Here is a 19,730-nt window from a genome sequence, read left to right on the forward strand (position 1 = left end):
TCAGATGCTTGTATTTTGGCAAACTGACTTCAGGCTGATATTTTCCAGTGTGGGTGTGTGCCTTAGCATGAAGGTTTTGAGAAAACCTCTGGCCAAAACAGTTGAGATAGTTCAGCCATTTTAGCAAACTTGCCATAGGAAAGTGCTGAAGCAGGAACTTTTTTCAGGAGGGTAACGGTTATGCCAAGAACACCTGTTTTTCTGTTTTCAGTTTTCAAGTATAGTCAATTTACAAGCCACTAAATAAACCCCACCAATACCCCCATTCTGATATGTACAATGGAGACTTCTCTGAGTTAAACTCTCAAATTCTCCCCAAATTCTAGATAGATATTCTCCCCAAATTCTAGATGCAGTGAGCAGAATTTATATGGAAGCACTGATCTGAGCTCCTCTGGGACAGGCTGGTTCCAGGCATAGGAATCAAAAGCTGTGACCTTATCATTCCTGTGCTTTTAGTATACAGCTCTCCACCTCGCTGAGCCCTTGTACTGGGAGGGTAAAATGGTGAGATGCAAGATGTGGATTGTGAGGGGTGCAAGAGCAAGAAGCTTCATACTCGGCTGAGGTTGTTAGTGTTGGGATTGAACGGTATGGCAAACTGGGAGGTGTTTGGAAATGAGAGGGGAAGTAGGTGGAAATTGGGACTACATAAGGACTAAAAGCTAGGGAGAAAGACAACAAATGCATATGCAGGAATATGTGTACATATACATATATATTTATGTAGGGGATGAGAGTGGGGGCTGAGGACAGTGGAAAGGGAACTGTCTGGAAAGGGGAACTGTCTGGTGCAGAAGGGGAGAGGAAAAGCGGATGCTAGGGAGAAGCATGGTCAGAAGAACAGCAGGAGACTAGAAGGTAGGGAGGAAAGCAGGCATATTGTAGTTACAGCTTGGGGTGAAAAAGAAAAAAGACAAACCTGCAGTGGGAATTTAGTGGTGTTTGGAATGTGGGGACACCATAGCGTGGAGTGTTTCTTCCACCATAGTGTGGGAGAAAACAAAAACTGAGCAAAGCTGAGAATGGGAAGGGTAGATGGGTTTAGACCACATAGGTAAGCAGATGAGGATGTGCAGGCTGAGGCTTCAGTCTTAAAAGAAAATTGGTGAGTCAGGAGTGGGCAAGTTGGAGCAGTTGGGTCTGGGAGGGATTGTGTTTGGGGAAGGGAACAGTTTGTGCCTAGTTCAGGATGGGTGGTAATACTACTACTACTACTACAGGGTTTAGCAGGATATCTACTAATGTCCAACTAATTAGATTGTACCAGCACAGGTTTATAATTTGATTTTTGTGAAATTTCAGAATATGTAAAAAATACAATGACTTTTTCTTACATGATGAATTTATAAATAATTTTAAGCACGTTAGGATACTGGGTCAGGTCAAGTTTTCATCCTGAACAGTCTCAGTAAAGGAATAGTGTAAAATTTGCTCACGTGTTATGCATCATACTGTTTAGAGATATTGTTTAATTAAATAATAAATTACTTTTTCAGGAATTATTTAGAGACTTTTGAAAAAAAATATTGCATGAAGAACTGTGGTGCTTCAGAATTATTGCTGTGTCTTTTGTTATAAGTGTGGGTATTTGTTGCCCTTTATCCAGAATTAAATGCTGCAAAATGGCACTGCTGACCATTATTCCAAGGGGATGAAATCATTTGCATGCTCAAAAGAGGAGCACGATAATATATATATGTCTAAAAAACCAAAATAGAGAGGAAAATGGAAGAAAATAGTCTTAAAATAAAGCTGTTTAGTTGATTTCAAGACTATAAAATTATAATGATATGATCAGTTTATAATGATTAAGATGTTATTAATGTGGACTTAGCATCAGAGATGATTCATACCTTATTTTTATCATTTCACCCACTCATGACGTGCTGAACAGTATCACTTGGGAATGTTATGGCATTGTCTTTCTAACAGTTCCTATTTTAATTTTTAAAAAAATAGTTTGCAGGATAAACGTTTCTTCCCTGTTCCTCCGCAAATGTAGCATGGCTCATTTTCCCATTCTCTCATCCCAAAAGAAAAATTGAAAAATGTTACTGTTACTATTGAAGAAGATTTTTTTCAGTTTTCAAGTTAGCTGTTCGGAGCCACAGAGAAGAAATGTCTATTTTTTGTGTTCTATAATTCACTTAAATCTCAGAGATTTACATTATCTCCAGTGCCATCTCCGTGTGATGCCTTTCCCTCCTTATTAAGATTTTAAAAGAACTGCAAAACATAAAGATGTTAGGATCTTGTAGAAAATGTTTGGAAACTCTGTATAATTTAAAGTACAAAGCACTATAAATAAAGGAGCTACCATTTCAAGGGCTTCCAATTAATATAGAAGTGCAAAAGAATAAATAGTTTATATGCATGTACAGCTGCATTTGTTTTTATCCTCTGCATAAGAGAAGACTTGCTCCTTATCATAAAGTCTTTGTCTTTTTCTCATACTTACTGTAAATAATCCAGTTATGTAGGGTGACATTAGAGCATCTGCCTAAAGCTGTCATACGCAGACCTCTGGCTTTATAAGGTGGCCACTATTTTCTTTCCATAAGGGCTTATGCCCATCACCATTTGTCACAGAATTCAAGAAGGTCGTCTATCCAAAGGCTAAAAAGTATTAAATTTTGAATTATGGATAAATTTACCTTCTTTTTTTAATACTCTATTTGAAAAGCCTGTCTTTAAAGGGTTTCACAGTACTGAATAGCTTTGTTTACTTGTTTCAAGAGAGATCTACAAGGAAGAACTCCTCTTTAAGCTACAGCATCGTACTAAATAGCCACTGCTACAGACTTGTTTCTGCGATCAGTTGAAATTCCTTCCTTGAATGTGCACAGCTGTAAAATCACAGGTCTATTGTACCATTTTCTTGGTATTAACTGGAAAATAATTTGCATGGTATTTATTTGAGACTACCCCAGTGACCACCAGTAAAACTGCTTGTAGTGAAACATGGCAGTGCTGCAGTCTGCTACTTACCTGATTAAGTGATTCAAATTCCTCAGTATCCTAAAAAAACCCAAATCATTCTGCCTAAAGAAGGAGTAAATGAATAAGTCAGAAGAACAACTTTCATACTTTAGTCATGAAATCAACTCATTATATTTGATAGTACATTGTTTGTATTAAAGTGTCTGCTTAACTCTGGGTGTCATGTTTTTAACCAGTCAATAATAAGCATCATATTTGTAATGAAGAGTTCATTTTATATAACCTTGATCTCTGGTAGGAAGACTACTTTTAGTATTTAACTGTGTTACTAGTATTAAACTGCAGTATATTTAGGCTTTGCTGAAATAATGCAGCTTGCATTAACCTTTTGCACTGTGGTCACAAAGGAATGAAAAATATGCCCCGAGGGATAAAAAGACAATAAAATACTCTCTATTTCAAGTACTTGTAATACTCGGAATGAATTGGTGTAACCACTAACCTTAGTGACCTAACTCCTGAGTTCGCATTTTGAATGGCACTTCAACAGCCTTTAGTAGCATTTGAAACTTGAAAGTAATTAACTGTTCTTTCAGCATGGCTAAGTAAATGCCTTAGGATGCTCTATGAAAGTTCCATTTAATGTCTTGGTTCACGAAACAGCCTAATGATTTAAATTGATGATAAATCATTTTGAGTCAAGTCAGAACTGTTTTCAGACATGCTCTCCCCGTATGAAGCCATAGTTTATATACTTTAGGAACAATAATTTCAATAAAACTGCAGTATGTGTCTAACTGAAAGATGACACCACTTTGCTATACATTGCTACTGACATAGAACAGTGTTTTCCTTGGTGATCTGAAAATGTAAACAATATTATTTTCTTTATATACTGGAATCTACTACAATATATTAAACTATTTTCAATATATTAAACTATTTTTATGTCTATTCCAATCAGTAGTAATTAGTAGACATCTTCGGAGACATTCTGGATCGTTACCCACTGTATCACGTTCTTTGTGATAGTAATCAATTAGTTTTGTTAAGATGAAAGTATCTAATGCTGATGCCTATGTTTTCTGGTTTGTGTTGTCATATTTCATCAGTTGCTGACAGATTGCACAGATTGAAGCTTATGTACAAGTGTACAGTGCTAATTAGAAACATGATCTATATAAGGCATAGCTAATCTTTAATGTACTTAGTGCTCTGTGAGTTGAGTACTCTTTCTGTAAACAAAAAAAGGTAGCATAGCACAGGATAATTACATGTTTGTTAAAACAGTAATTCTACTGTTTCTCAGGAAATACTAATACTTATTTTCAGAGTTCCTTTCTTCCTTGTGCTTCATTCTTTTACGTTCTTTGCTTTAACTGTGACTTTGAAGTCCTTGAGAAAATGAAGAAGTATATAAATTCAACTTCTTTTCTGTTTGACTACCTATATCTCAATATGTTGGGAAATGGTTAGCAGAGGAGGATAAATCTGAATCTACAGCTTAGGGAAGACAGATGTTCTATGTTCATTACGTATTCTGTGTAGCTTTAAGAAGGTGGCAGTGTTTGCTGATAGATATGTTAAGAATATTGGATCAAACACTGCCTTATTACACCATCCTGGTTTCATTCTACTTGCATATATTTAACCAGTGAGAAGGTGAATTTTATGCAGATGTGATGCATGAAACAGCAGAGTAATCTCCTGGTTAATCAATAGGAGAAAATGAATTTGTTATTTGCCTTTAAATGGAGATGCTGTCTACACATTATTTCTGCAGTCTGATTTAAAATGAGACGTCCATCACGTAATAAATAAAAGTAGTTTTAAAATTTTTGCCCACTTTAAAAATCTTTAGAATGCAAACTATTAGGAGATCCCACACATGCTTGCTCTGTGAGACAGAGTACTGCTTCTGTGTGGTAGTGAAAATAAGCCATTGCATGAAATAGTCAGACACATAGTAAAGACTCAGGAATTCCCCAGCTCTCGTTTAGAAGCTCTTTCTTTTTAGCCATTATACAGGACTTGAAAAAATACTACATTTATTCTGCTTACACAGAAGTCTGAAAATATGAAGGCTGAGTAGTACAGTCCATGAGAAATAATGGATAAAAAATTCATTTTGTTCCCATGCAGAAATCACTGTTCTGGTTATGTCTAAGGATAGAGTACAATATCAGTTTTAGCTTAAAAATGTTCACTTTGAGTAGGATTTATATTTACATACAGTAAGAACTGTATTTTAATGAGAAAACCTGAGATCATCTTTCTGCCATGTTAAGTCTAATGAATAGAATTCCAGTTGCACCTGGTTTGAAGTCATATGATGTAAACCAGAAACTTCATGTTACAATCTCCAAGTGTATAAACAAAAGAATTTGCATATTGCAGTTTATTGGTGATAAGTTCATCTGTAGTGATGATTTTTTCATATCAATATTTTTATGCAATCTTCAGCTCCAATATAGGAGTAAACCCATTGCTTATTTGAATGTTTTAGAAGCAGTAAAAATGCCAGTATAATCATTGCTGCTTTTTGCAACTTATTGTGCTTCAGAGCCACCAGTTCCCATTGCTCCTCCTCAGCTGTCCTCAGTTGGTGCAACTTACCTGTGGATACAGTTGAATGCCAATTCCATCAATGGGGATGGACCTATTATTCAAAGGGAAGTTGAGTATCGAACTTCAAGTGGAAGCTGGTATGACATACAACCTGTGGACTCCACAAGCTATAAGATTGGCCACCTGGATCCTGACACAGAATACGAAATCAGTGTATTACTTACAAGACCAGGTGAAGGAGGAACCGGATCTCCTGGCCCAGCTCTCAAAACAAGAACAAAATGTGCTGGTGAGTACTCAGAAGTGACTGGGAAGTTGTAGGAATCTTTCTAGGTTGAAAACAAAAGTTATTTCACTAGCAGCTTTTACTGTCTACCTTAAACCAGCAGGCTGCAGGAATTAAGACTGAATGCTTTTAAGTATAAGCTATTAGCATTTGCCAGCTACAATGACCTTGAAACCAGCCTTCAGTGCCACTGTAGATATTAGATGAAATCATGCCTGTGCATGCCTTAAAGTGGTCAGTGTAGACTGCTGTATAAATAAACAATTTTTACTATCAGATATACACTGAGCTCTCCGTTTCATTACACCACTTTCTTGCCAGTGTATGTTTGGGTTTCAGGTTAGTTCACCCCTTTTTTTTTTTCTTTTTTTTTTTTTTTTTCTATTATCCCAAGCTTGATAAAAATTTTGGTTTAGAGAAAGTTTATTTTTTTCCTTTTTTCAATGTCAGGTATATCAAACTTGTAGAGAAAGTGAAAGTAGATCCTGTGTAACAGCAAAAGTATGCACTGTTAAGTCTCAATTAGCAGATGAGGTTTTGCAAAGGGCTGCTTTCTTGCGTGACTGGTAGCATGTCTTTTCATTAAATGAGGTAGTGTGGTTTGTGGTGTTGTGTAGCAGTCTTTGGCTCCTGTTTTGGATGTTATAATTAATAGTTCTGACCTCTGACTGTAAAAGGATACAAAGTAGACCTATTATACAAAAGCAATGGTACAGTAATTTTCAGGAAGACTGGCAGTGGTATTAATTTGAGATTCAGCTGCTCAGAAAATAATACAGTATACTGTGACCTGCATTTTTTTTTTTTTTTTGTCATTAGTATTTTCCCCCAGTATTTTGAATCTTCTTTCTGATGCTGTAAAGTTGGTGGAAGATAGGCAGAAATGAACCTAGAGGAAATGGACTGAGCCGATGATATTGTCTTATTGATCCTAATGTTTTAAAGAATGGCTTGGTGTTATTTGTCTTTTTAACAGGAAAAATTACATACTTCAAGAGAAATAATGATGTATTTCCATTGCATATGAAAGTAAAGTTACCTTTCGTAAAGTCACCTGGCCACCTGTCAGTGGCTAAATGCATTTCAGTTGAACTGATTGCTGTGATGTCAGACATAGAATGAAATATAGTTGCTGTCAGAATCCCAGTATTATGTTTTGAAGATGCAAACTTATACAAGTACCAAGTCTTTGATATTATTTTTGGCTTTTTTTCTTCCTCTCATTAATAGAAAGAAATATTTAATAAAAAATACAAAAAAGCAATACAGTTAAATTATAGTAATAGTTAAGTATTTAGTATTTATAAGGTGTTCTTTACTAGGCTAAGATAACTTCACCTTAGTCAAAAGTGAGGCCTAAAAATTAATTACAGTTCCCTTCAGGAGGGTTTCTGGGTCACTGTGCCTTTCACAATAATGTGAAATTATCTGTCTGGACAAGGTAAGTATGTATTTAATACACAGGTACTACAGTTATTTTAAAATAAAAACAGTTTTTCTCATAGTTTGATCATTTGCTCATATGATTAGATAATGTAACATTGGGCGCTGTCTAAGCGAGCCTGTCTGTACTAAAGGGTAAGAGAGTGTGGTGGTGTGGTGGATTGATGCCAGCCAGCAGCCAGGTACACACGCAGCTGCTCACTCAGTCATCTCTGGCACAGGGCTGGCACTGAGAAAATAGAAGGAAGGCAAGAAGACCTATGGATTGAGATGAAGACAGTTTAATAGGTGAAGCAAAAACTGCACTCACAAGCAAAGCAAAATAAGAAATTTATTCACTATTTCCCATCGGCAGGCAGCTGTTTAGTCACTTCCTGGGAAGCAGGTCGTCAGCAAACATAGTTGTTACTTGAGAAGACAAACGTCATGACAGTGAACATACCCCCCTTCCTCCTCCTTTCCTTGAGCTTTCATTGCTGACCATGACATCATATGGTATGGAATATCCCATTGGTCAGGTGCAGTCAGCTGTCTCCACTGTGTCTCCTGTCAGCCTCTTGTCCACCTCTAGTCTACTCACTGCAGGGGCCGAGTGGGAAAAAGAGAAAGCTTTGAGGCTGTGCAAGCACTGCTAAGCAACATTCAAAACACTGGTGTGATATCAACCTTGGTTTAGTCACAAATCCGAAACACAGCACTGTATAGGCTGCTATGAAGGAAATGAACTCCATCCCAGCCAGACCCAATAGAGAGGGGAATCCAGAATTCTTGTTATGTTTAAGAACGTCATATGTTTTCTGATCTTTTCAGTGGTACATACTCTTGAGTATTAAAACATGCCTTCAGTCTCATAAACCACTATGTACTGGAAGTATTTTATTACCTGCTAATGTCTTGTAATACATCAACATTATTTGTGTTTTCATTAAGCTAAACAGTAACCCTTTTAAATTAAAAGCAGAAAGTGATGGCTGACTGAAAAATTAAAATTGAATGATGATATTAAATCTGTCTCTACAAATTGGCTTTTTTATAGCAGAAGATCCTGCTTTGAAGGTGTAGTGGTTATTGGTTAACTGTTAGCAAGTGACATGCTAATAACTGGCCCAAGGGCTTAAAAAGAGATGCTGATAAACTAATGACAGTATAATTAAGCTGGGTAGGAGTAAAATAATGCCAGTCTCCAAAGCATACCATAGAATTAATAAAACAGGAGTCTTTAAGAGAAGAGTCATTGCACCTTTTTAATTACTGTGATAATTGTATGCTGCTTGCCTCTTCCCTAGGGGGCCTAGTGAACCACTTGGAGACTTGAAGCAGTATGCTAGACATTCAATAATTGTAATAGTTCTCCAAAGCATTTGAAATATGTTTTCATTTTAGCAAAATGAGATTTCAGAGGCTTGTAATAGACAAGTCTTATCTGTAACTTTAGTAAATAAAAGCATCTATAATTAGAATGCAAAGAAAAAAATTCTCCTCGGAATTGACTTCATCACCCTCAGTGGGGCAGTTACATACATTCTAGAGTGCTTTGCTTCCTTTCGATGAAATATAATATAAATGTAAGTGCTCCTTTAGTGTAATGTTCAGGAAGGCCGAGGCATTACATTCAGGTCTGGATTAGATCTAACCTAGAACGTGCTGTTCAGGTGTGAAAGAGTTTAATGGATTTTGGCCATTGTGAACCACATTTGAGTAATTCAAATGTGTAAATTTACACATGTGGATTTTCTGGTTTCAAGGTCTGAAATCCAGGCTTCTCCAGGTTGCCTAGAATTTGAATTACCAGTTGCTGTACTCAAAGCTCCCTCTTCCCACAGCTGCCTTGTATGATATTATGAACCTAGAAGACTGCTGCCATTTAAAATAAAAGGGGAGCAAGGGAAGATAGAAGAAAATTCATCAAGAGATACATGACAGAACATTTCCATTATACAGTATATCTCAGATTACTCTGATGTACATTTTCACTCTGGTGTAGTTGTAAAATAAGAATTCCGGAGTAGTCACTCATATGTAGAGTTATTTAGGGGCAGGGTATCAGAATGCTTCACACTTCAGACACTGTTATCTGAGAAATAAGACTGTTGGCTCAGTGTGAGGCTCACCGTGCTAACCACTGCTATAGTGACCTCAACCACCCAGCCATTGCTAGCAGCTAAATAGATGCACAAATATTTAAACCAAAAACATAATTTTGTATGTAAGCACAGAACCAACAGTGGCTCTGCCATATGGGATATAATAAGTTTGAGGATCTTAGAATCCATAGTTATAAAAAAACCCTGTTATCCATTACTGAAGTAGATTGGTAATCCTCTAGTGCTTGAAAAACTCCAGAATCAAATCTTCTCTAAATCTGACCCAAACCCAGTAGAACTATCTATAGTAAAACCTAAGTAGGAGTGTTGAAGGATTAACAAGGTAGACTATGTTTTGTAGTTTCCTCTTATCTCTATCAATATTTCTGTGGGTAGAATTCTTTATTGCAGTGCTTTGCAACATGCTTTTTCTTTTGACATGCATTGCACGCTACAAATCTTGATCCAGTATGTGTCCCTCCACTCTGATGGTGAGACAGTGCCCCAGTTACTCCTCTGTGCTAAGACACAGTTATTGCCCTGGAGTATTTTCAAAACCAATCACCATCAGTTTAACCAGTAATCTTCCAGGCAGAGAATTCACACTTTCCTCATACAAGGAAGTAACAAGAATGTTTTAATTAACATAGTTCATCTTGCTGTCTCTACCCCATCACCTGAGCTTGTCAGGAGGAGAGCTGTTACTCCCAGTACAGCTGAGCTCTTGAATCACTGCTGCAGGTTAGTTGTAAACTGTCTGTTACTCCTAGAAGGCTTGTTACAATCTGGAAGAACAGAGCAGAAGAACTCTTTAAATTCCCACTCTTATAAAGATTATTCTTTTTCATTTTATTCATTTTGCTTACTGTTTTGGCTTCAGCTGGGTAATTTTCCAGGGTTTTAAAATTGCTTTACTAGTTCTGTGCCGCCCACTGTCATCCACTGGCATTGTGAAAAAATCTACATGTGCCAAAATGCTTGCTGATGGAATGAGTATCCTCTTCGCTCTGATCAATTAAGACTTCATCTCCTGTTGCCAGATCCTGAAAATTATCAGACATGGACCAGAGCAGCAACCATATTTTTACTTGGAAATGTTAACAAAGTTTCTGGTTTTATCCTTTTCATTGCTAAAAGAGGTGCATAACTTCCAAGCATGTAAGGTCTGTAGCCATTTGAAAAACTGTATGGAAATACAGTATTCACATAGGCAACATAGGTTCTCTCTGTTGAAAATTGTAGCCTGATTCAAAGCCAAAGTATAAAACTCTTCCCCATCTACCCATGTTAGACAGTTCCTACAATTTATACAGTACTTTACTGTCATGCACTCTTAACTGCATCAGACTGTAACAGACAAAAAATATATTTAGACAGGTGGTATGAGCCAGCAACTGTCTTGAACCCTGCATGCAAAGTCAGTATGCTCAGGTACACCAGATAGTAGTCCATGCCACCACTTTCCTCCTGGCCCATGACCTGGAGCACTTGTCAGATCCTACAAGACAGACAGTCTGCAGCCCCTGGTGTATGACATCCTGAATACTCTATCATCTTTGCAGTTGGTCTTCCCTATTTTCCACCCTTCCATCTTTTGCCATTAATTCTGTAGTTAGTCTCTCCCTCTGTCAGTGTTCATGCCCTAGTCTGTCTTGAATCTCAGTAATACGTAGTGCTTATTTCCATGCCCTTCCCCATTCTATATCATTATTAGGAAGGATGAGTTCCTTCCTAGGAACTTCTCTAGGTTGAAATGGTGGCTGCCTTTCTCTGTCCTTGCAGGCTTCTTTGGATCTTTTGACCTTTTTGTCCCAAGAGAAGAGGAGAGATCTTCGTGTCACTGGGAATTAAGTTGTTTCTTCTTGTTGCTGTACCTTGGGGGACTGTCTGTGAACAGGTTTGGGTTTTTTGAGGCATATAATGAAGTTTTAACGTTGCTTAGTTTTGTGACTATAAGAAAACATCAACTTGAAGCCATACTACAGGTTCTTTTTTACAGCTCTTTCTCAGAACTTAGCAATTTTCTGAGAAGTTTAAACCAGGATTGTGTAGCCGTCTTAGAGCCAACCCTCAGATCACAGACACCTGAACCCTGAGGAGGAGGGTTGCAGATATTGGACCATTTTATTTTCCATGGAAAAGGTCAATGGTATTTCTAAAGTCACCATTCCAAACCGGAAGCTGTAATAAACATCAGTAGGAAGTTGCACTGATTTATCAGAACAGGAAGTTCACAGTGAACTTATATTTTATGTATGGTTTAATTTTGAAAGTATATTACAGTTTTAATAGAAATTTGAAATGAAGTCTACCTACTCTATTGTTCATTCTCTTAATGCCTTTCTGGTATACAAATCGTTCCCATATAAGGTCCACTTTCTCATAAGGGTAAAAGCTAGTATTGGATTTTCTGCAGTGTAACAGGTGAATCACAGCTTTTTGATGTGCAGAAGGTAAGCTGATAGATTTTAATAGAATTCCAAGAAAATATTACCTAGTGGGATGTACATCCGTGTCTCTGTGTCAGTTGTCACTTACCTCTGATTAGGAAACAAGCAAAAAAAAAGCATCTTCTTGGAAAGTGCCCTACTGAAAACACAAATGATGTCCAGCTATGACTACTGTATGAAAGTTTTTTCTTGGAAGCCACTTGCCTGGAAACTAGCACCCAGGGTGTTCCTTACTAAGATGATTTCTCTGATGCTGTCTTACAGAACAGCCTTGCCTTGTGTTATTGGAGAACTTGGGTCAAGAAAAAACAAATCTAAACTCCTCCCATAAAAAATCTCTTTCAATCCAGTTCTCCTCCTCTTCATCTCACAGTCTGGAATTCCACTCTGGGAGTCCTTTAAGTCCATGAAAGCAAAAAAATGCAGTAAACAGCAGCAAATGCAGCTGCAACAAAGGCCACTCCTATCTTCAAGAAGGGCAAGAAGGAAGATCCAGGGAGGAAGGCCGGTCAGCCTCACCATACTCCCTGGGAAGGTGGTGTGACAACCAATCTTGGAAACTATTTCCAGGCACATAAAGGACAAAAACATGATCTGGAGAAGTCAGCATGGGTTCAAAAAGGGGAAGTCATGCTTGGTGAACCTATAGCCTTCTGCAATGAAATGGTTTGGTAGGTGAGAGCAGTGGAGATACTCAAAGCTGTCTGTACATGGTACTACTGGTCAGCCCTGGTTGGCCCTGGTTGAGCAAGAGTGGGGTGGGTGTGGTTGGACCAGATGGACCCAGACCCTTCATAACTCAACCATTCTGTGATTCTGAGTTTCTTCTTGAACTCTGGGAAAGAGAAGATGTCATCATGGTGTCTATTAAATTCTCTTGGACTCTCCTTTCACCAGCAGGGATGTATCATGATCTCTCCATCATATTCCTGTCCTTCCCCATCACTGTTTGAATTCTACCACATCATTCTGGATGCTTCTTCAGATTTGTGGTTGCCAATGATAGGGAAAAACAAACATTTGCTTTTAGAAAATAAAACATTATCAGGGTATCTGCCTTTTCATCCTAAGTGTGTTTTTCCTTCACAGGGGAAATCGCAGGTCAGTTCTCCATTTAGTCAATCTTCAGCCTGTGTACACAAACACTTTTCATAACATCAGCAATTGAACAAGCCAGTGTTATGTAGAAGTTACTAATCCCTGCACTTTCATGTCTTCATCAGTCCCTGAATATGTATTTTTGGTTCGGTTACAGCATCCAGAGATCTCAGAAACAGAACATTTTCCCTCCCTACCACCTGAAAGGGAAGGCAGGAAGAGGGGAAAAAAAAACCTCCTTCAAAGGTCTAGGTCTGTTAGCCCTCTCTCTGACACATGCCAGAGCGTATAAGGAATGTAGACACATTCTAGTGATAATAAAGATGCAGGGTACGAAACTTGACTGTCAGATCAGTTTCTTTTGAGGAGCTACTCACTACAGTGAAGAGAAGCATTTAGGATTCTTTCCTGACAATTATAGCTGGATTAATATAGGGGTGGAAACTGAGTGTTTGTATAAAGAACTGCCAGGTAGGACTGTCTTTGGTTGTGTGAAAAGCAGTCATAAAAATGGAGACTTAGTTCTTCACTTTATTAGGTTCCCATTTCAAAACATTTGCTGAAGAAGAAATTAACGTGCTCTTTGAAACAAACGTACCTTCACCATCTTATAGCAAACCTGAGGGGCAAAATTATTAATTTCACATCTGCCAGGTAGAGGGAATGTGAAGAAAACATAATGACCCTTGAGAAAAAGTAGATAATATGATTTCTCCTATGACATATCTCCATCTCTGGATTTGTTGCTGCCTCTAATTAATTATAAGGATGAGTTAAAAAAACATACACTCAAAAAATTATTTTACCCAACATTGATTCAGGAAGAGTTTCTTGGTATGGAGTGAAAAAAACCAGCAAGTTGGGAGTGTTCTGGTTATAAACAAAAGACAGGGCACATTTAATAGAAGTGATAAATTAGGTATACTTCTGAAAAATATTGATAAGTCATTCCTTAGTATTATTCTCTTCTGAACAAATTGAACATGAACCGTTCCATGGATGCTTTGGATCTCTCAGAAGTATCATTACTGCAGATTTAAATAAATGCATTGGTACTCCATTATTAAAAGCAATTAGACATACAGAAAAGGAAATGCTTTGGGAATAGGTGAAGTTCCACAGATGCCTTGAATTTATTCTTAACAGCTGTCTGCTGAGCACTTTCTCCCCTCTTCTGAGAGCAATTTTCACAGCAGTTATTCCAGTTTTCACATACAGTTATGCCATCTTGCCTTTCAGTTACAGGCAAACTTCACTTCATTATTAATAATGCTGATCCTTTGGCAAAACATTAACAAATGAGACAGGAGAGGATGGCTTTTCCACTGACTTAGTCAATGGAGAAGGCCAAAGCAAAATCTTTTACACATTTTCAGTGGCCAAAGTATATTTATATCTTCAATTTATGTCTAAAGTTATACATGCCTGAGAGTGCATATGTGCGTATATACATACACACACACACATATACATCCTCATCAATTCAGTTCTCTTTTACCTTCATCTATATGTATGAATGTATCACCCCTGTGACCAAAGGGGATTTAGTCTGTAAAGAACAGGTTTTGTAATTAAAAAAAATGGTTGAGTGACCTTCTGAGCCATGTGTTTTTGGAGCCAAGAAAATAAGATGTTCCATAGACAGTGGAAGCATAATTTCTGAAAGATTTGTCTACTAAATAATCGCCACCTTATGATGGTAACCCCATTTTCCCTTATGACAGACCTGCAAGGCAAGAGGCAGCACCCAGTTAACCAGGAATCTGCTGTCAAATGGAGTATTTGATGTTACACTTCTACTTGTCTTCCCTGAGCCTCCTAAATTAGGGCACTAGTTTGTCTCTCATCTTTTAGAATTAAATTCTGACAGGACTATGTCAAATTCGTTTAAATTTGAAACAAGTTATTTGGATGAAATTTGCCAATGGTTTTAAAGGGTATTGAGAGATGGAAATGGATGAGCAGACAGGCATGCTACTCTGTTCTATTATTTTAAGGCTCACTCTTTTGTTTGAGACTGTTAGACCGTGTACTATCTTGCCCAGCAGCTTTGGCCAGTTGTAGAAACACGTAACTGACAGTTCTACTGGAGCATCTGTGAAGCATGAAACATCCAGGAATTTTGTAGAAACACTGGGGTACTTGACTTTTGAACCTTTTAGTTTTCTTTTTAAAAAAAATTACTTATGAAAAGGTAAAATCAAAGGTTTGCAGAATGAATGGTACATTAATTCTACCTCACTTAAAAGAAAAATGAATAATGACACAACTCAGGTGGTTCCATTTTTTTCAGTGCTTGGGAGGCATTTTGGCTTTGCAAAGCTGTTTGTTACACAAATGTAGAATTGTACACAGAATTCAGTCCAACCTACTGAAGGTTCCCAGGAAGAAAAGCTGGTGCTGTGACCTTTGGGTTTTCTGCTTCTACTTTTTGCCATAAAGTACAATTGCAACTTCATAGCTAGACTACAGACTAGGTGTCTAGTTTGAGACCTGAAATCAGGGCAGATCCTGATGAAGAAATTTCCTGACTTGGGAGGAAAAAAAATTATCTTTTTCTCTTCAGGGTGCTGGGTCACTGCAGTGCAGTAAATAGGTAATGCTGTCCTACAGTCCAAGGGTCTCTTCTGGTCAGCAAGTGTGCATTGTGTTTCTGCTTACAACTAGAGAAAATAAAGTTGAGACAGTTCAAAGAGCACCAGATGTCCATTTCTATAGTTTTAAAAGAATAGTATCATTTGGTAATCTATGTAATTACTGCTAAGGGTGTTGGTTAGTCAGGGTGAGGCATCCCTGTGGAACCGAGATTCTTGGAGGCTCAAAAGCAACAAACGTTTGAGGGAGGAAAGCTACTCTATACTCTTTGTTGCTGCTCTGTACCTACATGGCTAGATGGATTCTGGCCCAACGAAAATAAAACATTTGACTGTGAAGACTTTGAGCAAGCAAATACTTATCTAAAATAAAACATGAAATAAAATTGGGAAATGCTGTGTATAGCATTATCATGAAGTACTGTATTAACAGAGAAAAATGGAGATTAAGACTGCCAGTGAAGTTAATGAATTAGGCTCTTGAATTTCAAGAATCGTGTTGTTTCATCTATAGCATGATCATTTTTAGAATGAAACATGTGACCAATCATCTAAAATACTTTTAACAATTGTTTTCAAATTTATACTTCTGATGTCTGCTTTTAGCTGTCTTTCAATATATACCATCCTTTGAGCACCCTTTTTATTATTTTAAGTGTATTAAAAACTATCTGTGCATTTAGTTAATGCTTATTCATTCTGTTAAGCTTGATGTGTTTCTGGAAAGGAAAAAAGAGGGTTTTCTTTTGGGAAAGGGAGAGTATAGTTTTATCCATTAAATCATGATTCAGAACTTTCAAAAAGCTCTCTGAAGGTGTTTTGGTGCAGAAATTTTGCAGTTGAAAATGATGTTTATAGTGGACTGTTACCTTTTAGTATTATATGTATGAGAAAATGCATGTAAAGGAAAAAGGCAATAATAAGTGTTTACTCTTGACATGCAGAAGTGCCTTTTCATTTCTAAAAATTTATGTTCTTTAGAAACAAAAATCAAACTGTCAGTTGCTCTTTGTTTTGACTGTTTCTGCAGATGTTTTGTTTGCAATTAGCTTAAAAAAAAAAAAAACACCCAAAAAATAGTCAATAATTTACTTAATTACTGTTGTACAGTGTTGAATTTGAGAGGGTGAACCAATGTGTAACTGGCATGTTTGGCCAAGTAAATGAAAAAAAATAACTTTTAATGACCTGAGCATAATTATACATGACTTTGGAATGACAACTGGCAAAAATTGTACTATAATTAAATTTCCATTATAAAAGTTTCATCTTTTTTGTCTGACATGTAAGGCTAGATTGTGAAGAGTATTCATTTATAGGAGGAAGAATTAGAGAGCTATAATTTATAATTCAGGATAATCAATGAAAGCATTTCTTTTGTCAAAAAACCTTTCACTGACAAATAGCACTGCATTGTTAGTTGTTTTAAAAAGAAACTAAAAATTCTTTCATTATTTTTTGCACTTACTGTAAAAAATGAAAAATTTTGGTTGTTGAATCAAGTCTTGCAGTAATTCAGAGTAATATTATGCAGATAGGGCTTCTCAGTCAGTTTTTCCCTTTATTAGCATTAACTTTGTCTCAGTCTGTATCTAATCTCAGTCTATACATGAAAAAGTAGGATCTTTCTAAGGCCATCCTATCAAGGTTGTGTTTCATCTTGGACAGAGTTGTTTCTAGTATAAGAAGTGATAACATATTCTGATTTTCCAAGTTTCTAGTTTTTTATTGAAGTGGACCTTTTGCTTTCCAATACTGGGGTCTCAAAGAAAATGAATAAAAACATTTTAAGGCTAATGTGTTCATTTCTACATAATCTTTCAAAGGGAGCTACAGCAAAGATTAGTATTTTAAAAAGTTATAGCACCAGATTTTCAAAGGCAACTGCGAAGCTCAGAGTCACTCTCATTTAACTAACAGATGGGTGATGCTTCTCCCATACACTCATTTGAGCTCCATAGTTATGGTATTTTGTGTGCTTTTGTTATCACTGTTAATTAGACACATGTCTAATCATTGTACACTGATTCCTCTTACTATACTATCTGTTCATTATTTACACAAAACGTATATGCCCCTAACCTCAAAATATGATTCTTACGTACCCAGGAAAGTTGAACACTTGACTAAGTAAAAATGCTTTCGTCTTACCTATGAATCTATTAAAACTATGAATCTATTACTGCTCTCTTAACGTCACAGAATAGTTTGGCATGAATCTGCCAAAGATAATTTATTTTATTCTGTGTTACAGTGACACAATCTCTGCTGAGCAGTTAATGTGCAGTATTGTACTGAGTTTCTAAAACAACTGACTTGAAAATAGGTTATTTTCATAACAATAATTTTCAGAGACTGTCTACTGAAATTCAAAGTGATCATTTACTTCTGTGTATACTACCACTTTACTGTTAGTCTTTTGATTTATAGACCATTGCTTATGAAAGCAGTCAGTGTTAATATCTTAAAATGTCAGAAAAGTACTGTTCTGCATTCATTTTCATGCTTTGCAGTAGCTGCTTCCTGGATGTTACTGCAAGTTGCTGAGGCCAGTCAGTCTCTTTGTTCAGACAACAGGCTTTTTAATCTCTGCAAACCGATTTATGTATTGATTGTTAAAACTATACGATTTGTAATTAGATAACATCTTATGGTTTTATTCTGCATTTGGAGCCTTACAGATGCATGCACAGTTCTCCAGTGGATCAGACTAGAGTTTTTTCTTTCAAACGAAAAGGTTTAAGCCGTCTTCTGTTGTTGAGAAGTTTTAAGTGACATGGCCCTAGTAGATGTCTTCTATAACAACTGTAGTTTAATATAATTTGATCTGACAAGTTGAAATGCTGAAATGGCAGTGCAACACAGTATTCTGCCTTTACAGTGTCTTAAAGATGCATGAAGAAGGAAAAGGTAGCCCTCAGAGAATTCTGTGAACATGAGTACATCATAGATCCTCATAGACATTTAATTACTTCTTCATAGGTGATAGCTTAGTATCTTGATCAAAAATGGGCACACCTAGTACAGCTGAGCAACTGATCGGAACAAATCTTTATGAAGTTCTTAGATTGTACATAAATGGTAACTTATTTATTTCTCAGATTTGCAACTTACAAATCTAGGTTTATTTTTATGAGCACAGGTAACCAGTTTCTTTTTTCCTACAATTTTTTTGCCTAAGATTATTTCTGGCCCTGAAGGGATGGTGGAGCTATTAAATGGTGGTGGAAAGACATGTAACATTGAATAAACTAATTTTAAACTAATTTTCAGAAAAAGCTGAACTGTGTTTGCTAAATGATGAAAGAGGAAGAGTGGTCATTCCAGCAAAATTGTTAATATTCATCAGAGTTACACAAACAGTTGATAAGAGACTGATAATGAAATCTATGTGATAACTGTGCACTGGTATCTGTAGGCATATACTCACTTGTTCTATTTCTCATGCAAAATACCAAATTTAAGGTTACCAAATTAATTCAGAAAATACTTAGTTGCTTTACTTTAACATGTAATGGCCGATGCCTGTCGAAATTAACATACACTGAATATAATTTAAAATTGTAGCGAATATCTTTAATTTTATTCAGTATGTAATGTTAAATAATATATGCTACTCAGATACTCTTTTTAAAGAAACTTAAAGTGATATAATTTGTCTTGGATAGTACAAAATTGACTATGAGTTCAAATCAGAATTTTGTCATGCTATAGTAAAGCACAGGGCACAGGATGTAGAAGAAAAACAATTTTTGTCTCTTTTCAGTTTTAAATTTCCATGGATTGCCAAAATTACAATTTTTGCTGTGTGGGAGAGAGAAAAGACTTCAACAGTGTTGCAGTGGTATTAGATGTTGAGATTATGACCGGAATCACTTTTTCCAGTGAAAAACAGAATCTGAAATGTGCTGCAACTCAAGATTGCTCTAGAATGAGACAGCCTGCAGGAAGATACAGAAGCTGTCATGGGGTCAGTAAGCTTTTACCTGGTCAGAGCTTAAGACTTGCAAAAGCCGACATTCTTTGCAGCCATATCATAGCTCTTCATACAGAGAAACAAAAAGGACAAGAAGCAGAATAGCTTTTTCAGGTGGGTGTGAATTATTATCGTGTTGAGAAGGGGAAGGAGTAAACTCATTTTGGATAGAAGCTTTCTAGATGAGGATCAGGAGACCCTTGAGTCCTCTGCTTTGGCAAAAGTTAAACTTCTGCTCTGGCTGAAGCTCATTAAGCCAGTCCAACCCAGTCCCACATTTTTTGCTGA

The 19,730-nt window shown here is 36.7% G+C and overlaps 1 protein-coding gene across 10 annotated transcripts in view; it reads left to right on the top strand.

Moving 5' to 3' along the window:
* PTPRM (protein tyrosine phosphatase receptor type M) overlaps window positions 1–19,730 on the top strand; it is a 500,090-nt gene that overhangs the window by 197,462 nt on the left and 282,898 nt on the right. For all 10 annotated transcript variants that reach the window (XM_074899184.1, XM_074899185.1, XM_074899190.1 and 7 more), the window contains exon 7: window positions 5,507–5,800. In XM_074899184.1, coding sequence (XP_074755285.1) covers window positions 5,507–5,800 — 294 coding nt within the window. The remainder of the gene's footprint in view (window positions 1–5,506; window positions 5,801–19,730) is intronic.

Source organism: Athene noctua, chromosome 2 (genome assembly GCF_965140245.1).
Source record: "Athene noctua chromosome 2, bAthNoc1.hap1.1, whole genome shotgun sequence".
Taxonomy (NCBI): domain Eukaryota; kingdom Metazoa; phylum Chordata; class Aves; order Strigiformes; family Strigidae; genus Athene; species Athene noctua.